Source organism: Balaenoptera ricei, chromosome 15 (genome assembly GCF_028023285.1).
Source record: "Balaenoptera ricei isolate mBalRic1 chromosome 15, mBalRic1.hap2, whole genome shotgun sequence".
Classification (NCBI taxonomy): domain Eukaryota; kingdom Metazoa; phylum Chordata; class Mammalia; order Artiodactyla; family Balaenopteridae; genus Balaenoptera; species Balaenoptera ricei.
Genome location: NC_082653.1, coordinates 58,045,856 through 58,055,318, shown reverse-complemented (window position 1 = coordinate 58,055,318; position 9,463 = coordinate 58,045,856). Strand labels below are relative to the sequence as shown.

Genomic DNA, 9,463 nt, shown 5'->3' with positions numbered 1-9,463 from the left:
TCATGTATCCCCGTATCTCCTCCTTCTTGCGTCTCCCTCCCACCCTCCCTATCCCATCCCTCTAGGTGGTCACAAAGCACCGAGCTGATCTCCCTGTGCTATGCGGCTGCTTCCCACTAGCTATCGATTTTACATTTGGTGGTGTATATATGTCCATGCCACTCTCTCACTTCGTCCCAGCTTACCCTTCCCCCTCCCCGTGTCCTCAAGTCCATTCTCTACGTCTGCATCTTACTATTCCTGTCCTGCAACTTGGGGCCTTTTAAATCCTAAAATTCCTTTTAAGTCCTAAACATCTTGTTAAGATGGGTTCCTGTTTGGATGTGGAAACCGAGGCTTCCCATCCTGCAGCTAGTGCCAAAATTCCTGCATTTGCCAAATTCCTGCATAGCGGCCTTTGCAGTACAGAAAAGCTGCTGTGCTGTAGCCATGAAGGAATTTTAAGGATTAAACCTCTTATTGGGAATTGGGCACAGAGATTTGAGAAGATTTGCTCCCCCATCCCAGCTCCCATAAACTCACCTGTCCCCGCCAGGCCCTAGGGGCACCAGGGCCTGGGGAAAGTGACAGAGACCCAGGAGTGAGCGATGGGGCTGGAATGAATAGGCGGAGAGAGAAGGGGGCAGGCAGGGCCTTCCAGAAGAGGCCAGCGGAAGAGTCTGGACACATGGGTGAAAGGGTGAACGGGCCAACGGGCCACTCTTGGTTGTGGGCAGCTGGAGCGCAGAACAGGGGAGGGAAACAGGAGCCACAGGTGGCCTCAGAGGGACCCCATTTTGAAAGTCTGGTCCCGAGGATGATGAGTATGAGGCAGGTGTCACAGCTGAAGGTACTGATTCGTCCCCGTGATCCTTGAGCTTACCCTGTGACAGCCACTGGACACAGGTGAGGACCAGAAGGAACGGTCAAGACCTGGGGCTGGGAGACCCATTGGGGGCGGTTGCCTCCTTCAAGAAAGAGTGGGGTGGGATAACGGGGTGGCGGGGGGTAGAAATCATTGTAGTGCAGAAAGGACAGGACCCAAGGGGAGGGCTGTGTGATGCAGGAGGTGAGGCCAGAAATCTCAGGAGCGGCATGAGTAGGGAAGGGGCCCAAGACAGGACGCTGGGGGGGCACCAGCCTGACAGGGTATGCTGAGGGGGTGCACAGGACGTGGCCAGAGCATCACTGCAGGACAAGGGAGAGGACAGAGAGGGTCAGGGGCTGCAGAGTCCAGGCAGGTAGGAAGGAGGACAAAGTGCCTGGTGGATGTGGGCTTCAGCAGCGGGACGTCACAGGCTCTGTGCGAGGAGTGAGTGGCAGATGGGGCCGTGCGGGTTCCCCAGCTGGAATTGCAGAGATATTTTCACGAAGACGCAGAAGTTTGAGCTGATGGGAAGGAGCCGGGAAAGAAAGATGAGAGCTGATGCGTGGACTGTGGTTTCTGAGGGCTCAGAAGAGAATGGAGCCTGAGAAGGGAGGGCCACGTCACACGTCATCGTTCAGTCATCCGGTACTAACTGAGCACCTACTATGTGCCAGTGCTCACCTGGCCTTCCATTGCAGCAGGAGGGCAGAGGGAAGGGCGGGCGGGCTCCACCTCAGTCCCTTCATCTTCCTGCTGGACCGGGCTGGGGAATCCCAGCAGACAGATGCAGGCAGGCAGTGGTCACTTAACAGCATTTAGTTCACAGGCGTTTGTAGCAGAAGAGCTCTTGCTGGCACACGGGGCACGTGTGCCTCACGTCCATCAAGCTGTCCACGCAGAAGGGGATGAAGCAGCAGCCCATGAAACACCTGCAGCCTCAGGAGCAGCGGGGCCTGGGACTCACCTGGGGCCAAGCCGAGCCTGGGAGCCCCCCACCCCATCCTTGGTGCTGCCCAGCCACCCACAGTGGGCTAGGAAACCACCCCTCCCTCCGTGCCCTGTGCCAACCCCCCCAAACCCTGCAGCCCTCCCACAAGGATGCTCAGGGCCCCTGCAGAGGCAAGGGGCAGCCACTCACCCAGCCATGAAGATGCCCGTGCACAGAAGCCAGGTGAGGATGCCCGGGACCAGGGTGGTCACCGTGATGGCGTGGTTCCCACAGTGCGGACACACAGCCTGTATGGAAACTGGAGACAGCAGCCTAGGCATGCTGGTGAACGGTTCTCAGAGGACAAGGGAGGGGGCAGGCCAGACCCCACGCCCCCCGTCCTCCCCATCTCCTGTCCACCACTGGGGGCCTGCCACTACCTGCATTTTCTCCGTGCTCCCCTGAGCACCCCAGATGGGTCCAATTTCCCCTTGCACCAGCCCCTACCCACCAGCCTCCAGGGCTCCGGGGCCTCCCTCAGTCGAGACCTCCAGCCCTCCCACCCTCAAGCACTAGGGAATTTGGGGGCGTCTCCGGGTTTGAACCGGGCCCCTTCAGCTCTTAGAGTTCCCCGGGATCTCCCACCCATATGTTCCCTTTTGGGTGTAAGGAAAAACACCCTCAGATCTGAAGACAGACTATGTGCCAGGCGCTCAGCTGAAAACCTGGCCAGTGTGAGGGGGGCACCCATTTTACAGAAGAGAAAGCTGAGGCCTGGAGGGATGCATCGAGTTGCCAATGGTAGTTTACCTAGTAGATGGAGGCGCTCAGATCTGAACCCAGCCATTTCTGACTCCATGTTGCCCTCGTTGTGCTGGGCTGTAAGCTCTTGCTGGAGGCTTGAGGGTGCAGAAATAGAATGGGATCCCATAGTCTCTCTCTGTCTTTTCTTTTTCCTTTTTTTAATATCAAGCCTTTATTATGCGCCAAACTCAGTGCCAAACACTTGACGTGCCTCACTCCATTTACTCTTGTCAAAACACCAACAATGGGACTTCCCTGATGGCGCAGTGGATAAGACTCTGTGCTCCCAGTGCAGGGGGCCTGGGTTTGATCCCTGGTCAGGGAACTAGATCCCACATGCATGCCGCAATTAAGACCCGGCACAACCAAATAAACAAATAAATATTTTAAACAAACAAACAAAAAAACACCAATGAGGGAGCTATGTGACGTTATTCCAATTTTGCTGATGTGGAGGCTAGGCTCAGAGAGGTTAAGTAACTTGCCTGAGGTCACCCAGCAAAGAAGCATCAGAGTCAAGGATGGAACTTAATTATGGCTGCCTCCTGAGCACATGCTACTAAGTGACGTGCCCCTTGCCCGATCCCTTGCACCGTCGGGATGGCTCCAAAAGGGGCAGCATTCCATCTGCTCCTTCCAAGAAGAACTGTTTGGGCCCCAGGCCCGCCTCCATTCTTCCCAGCCTTGTCTCCCTCCTGACCCACAAGGGGCCTGTCACAGTGTGTGGATGCCCAGCTCTGCCCCTCGCCTCCCAGGAGTCAGCCCTTGGCTGGCCCTTGGGGCCTTGGGAAGCATCCCCGCCCAGGCCCTGGAATTAGGTGTAAGGCAGTTTGGACAAGGAATTCTGGGATCCTAGATACCCAGAGGGTGGTGTGGGGAAGGGGAGGATGGGAGCTCCAGAATCTTAACCACTCACTGTGTGGGTGATGGATAGGGACCCTGTGTGGGTTTTTTTGTTTTTGTTTTTGTTTTTTTAAATTTATTTTTGGCTGCATTGGGTCTTTGTTGCTGCGTGCGGGCTTTCTCTAGTCGCAGCAAGTGGGGGCTACTCTTCGTTGCGGTGCGCGGGCTTCTCATTGCAGCGGCTTCTCTTGTTGCGGAGCACGGGCTCTAGGCACGCGGGCTTCAGTAGTTGTAGCGCGCAGGCTCAGTAGTTGTGGCTTGCGGGCTCTAGAGTGCAGGCTCAGTAATTGTGGTGCACGGGCTTAGTTGCTCCGCGGCATGTGGGATCTTCCTGGACCAGGGCTCGAACCCGTGTGCCCTGCATTGGCAGGCAGATTCTTAACCACTGTGCCACCGGGGAAGCCCCCCTGTGTGTTTTTATTGGGAACTGCTCAGGCGCTTTGATGGGGACCTGCCCGTCCCAGGAAAGGAGCCTCGTGGCTTGAGGGAGGCACCTGGGCTTTCCCCACCCCATGCCTCCTCCCAGAGTAGGGGCAACCGGAGAACAGGAAGACCCTCCCCACTTCTCTCTACTCAGTCTAGTCTCTGTGGGACAGGAGGTGGTTTCATACCCATCCGGTCCCCAGCAGCCCAGCCTGGGGCTGGGTTTTGTACCCATTTTACAGGTGCAGAAACTGAAGGTCAGAAATCAAGTACCTGGCCCAGGACTTCCAACTGGAAAGTCCTTCTGAGCTCAGACTGAGTTAGCAACTGCCTGGCCCTATGTCCATCATAACTTTTAATCCTCTCAACCATTTTCCAGATGAGAAAAGAGATTCGAAGAGATTTGGTGACTTACCCTGAGGCCACAGCAGCATGGCCAGAAACCCCCACCTCTCCCAGGGTATTCTAGGTTGTCTCTGGCCCCTGGGTGGGCTGGGGGCAGAGGGCCAGGTCATACCTGCTATGGGGGCATCATTAGTATTGTGACACTTTAAGAGAGGGCACAGGCTGTGGAGGCCCCACATTATCCCCATCTTGTCTTGTGGTCCCCGGGTTGGCGGGGGCAGAGGGCCAGGTCATACCTGCTATGGGGGCATCATTAGTATTGTGACACTTTAAGAGAGGGCACAGGCTGTGGAGGCCCCACATTATCCCCATCTTGTCTTGTGGTCCCCGGGTTGGCGGGGGCAGAGGGCCAGGTCATACCTGCTATGGGGGCATCATTAGTATTGTGACACTTTAAGAGAGGGCACAGGCTGTGGAGGCCCCACATTATCCCCATCTTGTCTTGTGGTCCCCGGGTTGGCGGGGGCAGAGGGACTTGGGGGGTGAGGCGGGGAGTCAACCCCAGTTCATCAAGGGAACCCGTAGTCTCCTGGCCCTTCCCGAGGACCCCACAGTCAGTGTGTCACCTGAACGAAGGGACCCTCTCCCTGGGGGTGGTTCTCTCTTGGGGCCCAGGAGGTCCTCTGTTCCAGCAACGGTGTCGGGGCAGTGTTGGGTTCCAAGCTCTGAGCAGCCAAGCTCTGGTCTCGGGAGGCCCCCATCACGTGGCCTGGTTGTCCACGGGTGACAGGAGTGCAGGTCGCCCCCAGCGCCTCTTGCTGGGCCTGGCTCAGGTGGAACAGCCGTTGTGATGTGTGTCCTAACAGTGGCCAGAGGGTGGGCTTCGCCCCCATTCTCTGCAGGAGGGGGCGGGGTCTCCACGGGCCCAGCTTGAGGAATCTTTGAAGATCAGGTCACCCCCTCCGGCCGGCCAAGTGGAAACCGGGCTGGGGTCAGAGGGCAGGTTGGGAGCCTTAAAAATATGAATCCGGTTAGAGCTAGCGATTCTGTTGTGAGGAATTCATCCTGGGGGTGTTATCCCTGTGGACGCAGAGATGTAGCTGTGAGGACGTTCACATCTTCTTTAGAAATGCAGATAAGTGTATGTACACAGGCACGCACATGTGTATATATACAGTAAGTCCCCTACGTACGAACCTTCAAGTTTCGAACTTTCAAAGAGGTGAATGTGCGTGCCAGCCCCTGTACACCAGCTGTTGTACTGTACTACTGTACTTTTCAAGGTACTTCACTGTCAGATAAAAAATGTTTTCTTTATTTTCTGTGTTTTTTATGTACATATTATTTGTGTGAAAAGTATTATAAACCTATTACGGTACAGTACTATATAGCCGATTGTGTTAGTTAGGTACCTAGGCTAACTTCGTTGGACTTATGAACAAACTGTACTTACAAACACACTCTCGCAACGGAACTCGTTTGTATGTAGGGACTAACTGTATATGTATACACACGTATATACACAGAGATACATGTACATACATACACATGTATATGGGTACATGCACACAGTTGTATGGATAAACACACAGGCGTGCACACGTGTATGCACACATGAACATGCAGGTACACGCATGTACACACATGTGCGAGTTTATGTGTTGCCTCACAAGTCCAGCTGCCTCTCCTGCTTGTTTAGCTGTGAGTTTGGGCAAAGCCCTAACTCTTTCTAACCCTCCATCCCCTGGCTTCCCTACCTGTAAAATGGGGATACGATAGCTGCCTTATAGGGTTGTTATGGGATCAAATGCCAGAGCCCAGGTAATGGGTTCAGCCCAGTGAGTAAAGCCAGCATTTTTATTGTGAAATGATCAGTGGCCTGAAACAGCCAGAAGAGATGGTCCCGACTGTAGAGGGCAGCCTCCGCGCTGGGGCTGGCTCTGTGCTACACCTGGGGTCACATCCAGGAAGGGTAAAGCCAGGGTTTGTGCGAACAAAGGCACGAAGTGAGGTCTGTGCGCTTGACCTGTATACTCCATGGCTTCTCATTATGCCTCCAGACACTGGGGAACCTCCAAGATAGTCCAAGATAGCCCTGCTCCTATCAGATTGGCAGAAACCAAAAGTTATGGCGAGTCTGGGCGGGAACAGGCTTTCCTATACAAGCACTAGAAGGGGGATTTGGTGATATCTAGCAGAGTTACAGATGGGGGACCCTTGGACCTTGCCATACTATTTCTAGAAATCCATCCTAAAGGTAGACTAGCAAAAATATCAGGTGAGGTAGGCACAAGGCTATTCAAGGCAGCAACAAAAAACTAGAAATAACCCAAATGTCTATCCATATAGTGACTCTGCAGCTACCAAAAATAAAGGGAGGAAAGAAGAGGAAAAAGAGAAAAAAGAGGAAAATCTCCATATATTACTATGGAACAGTCTCTTTTTGGATATATTGTCCAATAACAAACAAGAAGATATGTGTGTATATGTATATATAGTACTACTTTTTTTTTTTTTGGCCTTGCCGTGTGGCTTGTGGGATCCTCGACCAGGAATCAAACCCGGGCCCCTGCAGTAGACGTGAGGAGTCCTAACCACTGGACCGCCAGGGAATTCCCTATATAGCCCTACTTTTAACGTCAGGAAACGGGGAGGGAGATAAATAATTTCCAAGAAGATATAAAAGAAGGATTATTTATGAACTAAAATGTGGTTAATGTTGAGAGTGGAAGCAGGTCCTCTCTAAATATACCTTGTTTATAGGTTTGACTTTGGAACAATATCATTATTTTTACTAACTAAAAAGGAAGTACATCAAAAAGAAAAAAGCAACACCAAAAAACGGAAAGCAACCGAAAACTAACAAATGTGATCATGTATCAAGATTTCTTACCCGACACAAGGCACAAAGCACAAGCTATAAAAGAAAAACTTGAAAGACTACTTCATCAAAGCACCTGCTTCTTAACAGATACCATCTATAGATACAATAAAAAGGCAAGCTACAAACTGGAAGAAAATATTTAAAGTCCAAAGGACAGGTATACAGAATATAAAAGGACTCCTTCAATTCAATAATTTTTTTAAAAACCTCACAATCTTAAAAGTGGGCAAAAGACCTCAACAGACACTTCACAAAAGAAAATTTAGATGGGCTTCCCTGGTGGCGCAGTGGTTAAGAATCCGCCTGCCAATGCAGGGCACAAGGGTTCAAGCCCTGGTCCGGGAAGTTCCCACATGCCACGGAGCAATGAAGCCCGTGCGCCACAACTACTGAGCCTGCGCTCTCGAGCCCACGAGCCACAACTACTAAAGCCTGCGTGCCTAGAGCCCGTGCTCCGCAACAAGAGAAGCCGCCGCAATGAGAAGCCCGCGCACCGCAACAAAGAGTAGCCCCTGCTCGCCGCAACTAGAGAAAGCACGCACGCAGCAAGGAAGGCCCAACGCAGCCAAAAATAAATAAAATAAATAAATAAATTAAAAAAAAAAAGAAAATATAGAAATGGCCAACATACACATGAAAAGATGCTCAGCTTCCCTATTCATCTAGGAAACACAAATTAAAAATCATAGTGACCGTTGGTTAAATGTTATTTTATATTTTATTTTTATTTTTATTTTTTTTCTTCCTGAAACATAATTTTATTTAATTGAAAAAATATCAGTGTGCAAATTGGACATTTTGGGTACATAAAGTCAAGTGCTAATTAAGTAAATGAGTGATGAATCATAATATCAACACTAGTCATTAAATAAAATTGCGTTTAAATTAGATTTACCAGATAGTTTCAGGACAAAAAATATAATGAGCCAACTTTAAAGAAAGCTTCCAATAATTTTACTCTTTTTTTGCCCTCAAATTTTATTTTAAAAACTCGCAAAAAAAAAAAAAAACTCGCTAATGTTCAGAAATGTGGACATAGGACGAAGAACATCTGTACAGTCCTCACTGAGATCTGACCATACTGTTTTTTTCTTTCTCTCTCTCTCTTTCTGCTAAACAATTTTAAAGTCATATATGTTATGATATTTTATTCTTTATTTCTATATGCATCACCTAAATGGACATTTTACTATATAAACCACAATACTGTTATCACACCTAAGAAATTTGACAATAATTCCATAATGCCATCTAATATATGAAGTCAAGTTCCCTCATTTTTTACAAAAATGTCTCATCTGATTTTCCTCCAATTTAAAATTCAACCAAGTTTCATGCATTGCATTTGGTTATATCTCTTTAGATGCTTTTTTTTTTTTTTTAATTTTTATTGGAGTGTGATTGCTTTACAATGTTGTGTTAGCCTCCACTGCACAACAAAATGGATCAGCCATACACATACAGGTATCCCCTTCCTTTTGGACTTCCCTCCCATTTAGGTCACCACAGTGCATTAGGTAGAGTTCCCTGAGCTATACGGTAAGTTCCCATCAGTTGTCTATTTTATACATAGTATCAATAACGTATATGTGTCAATCCCAGTCTCCCAATTCCTCCCACCCCACCCCTTTCCCCCTTGGTATCCATACATTTGTTCTCTATGTCTGTGTCTCTATTTCTGCTTTTCATATAAGATCATCTATACCATTTTTCTAGATTCCACATATATGCTTTATTATACAATATTTGCTTTTCTCTTTCTGACTTACTTCACTCTGTATGACACTCTCTAGGTCCTTTCACGTCTCTACAAATGACCCAATTTCATTCCTTTTTATGACTGAGTAATATTCCATTGTATGTATGTACACATCTTCTTTATCCATTCCTCTGCTAATGGACGTTTAGGTTGCTTCCCTGTCCTGGGTATTGTAAACAGTGCTGCTACGAACACTGGGGTGCATGTGTTGTTTTGAATTATGGTTTTCTCTGTTTTATTTTTATTTATAAATATGTTGGTGGGAAGTGGGATTGATTGATTGATTGATTGATTGATTGATTGCCACATGGCATGCAGAATCTTAGTTCCCCAACCAGGGATCAAACCCGTGCCCCCTTCAGTGGAAGCATGGAGTCTTAACCACTGAATCATCAGGGAAGTCCCTCCACTGGTTAAATTTTAAAAAACAGACAACCCCAAGTGTTGACAAGCATACAGAACAACTAGAACCCTCCTACATTGCTGGTGTGAGTATAAAATTGTTCATCATTTTGGAAAACTGGCAGTTTCTCCTAAAGGCAAACATTCACCCACCTGGGACCAGCAACT

The 9,463-nt window shown here is 49.3% G+C and overlaps 1 protein-coding gene across 1 annotated transcript; it reads right to left on the bottom strand.

Moving 5' to 3' along the window:
• Positions 1-1,667: 1,667 nt before the first annotated feature.
• LITAFD (LITAF domain containing) lies at positions 1,668-2,116 on the bottom strand. The gene is made up of 2 exons (XM_059898695.1): positions 1,986-2,116; positions 1,668-1,776 (listed from the first exon to the last, which is right to left on the bottom strand). Exons 1-2 carry the CDS (start codon positions 2,114-2,116, stop codon positions 1,668-1,670), a joined length of 240 nt encoding a protein of 79 aa, XP_059754678.1.
• Positions 2,117-9,463: the final 7,347 nt, after the last annotated feature.

Bases quoted from the DNA above. Each gene is read 5' to 3' on its own strand.
- LITAFD (XM_059898695.1), bottom strand. From the start codon at position 2,116: ATGCCTAGGCTGCTGTCTCCAGTTTCCATACAGGCTGTGTGTCCGCAC. The intron at 1,777-1,985 runs GTGAGTGGCTGC...CTGAGGCTGCAG, and splicing joins ACGGGCATCTTCATGGCTGG to GTGTTTCATGGGCTGCTGCT.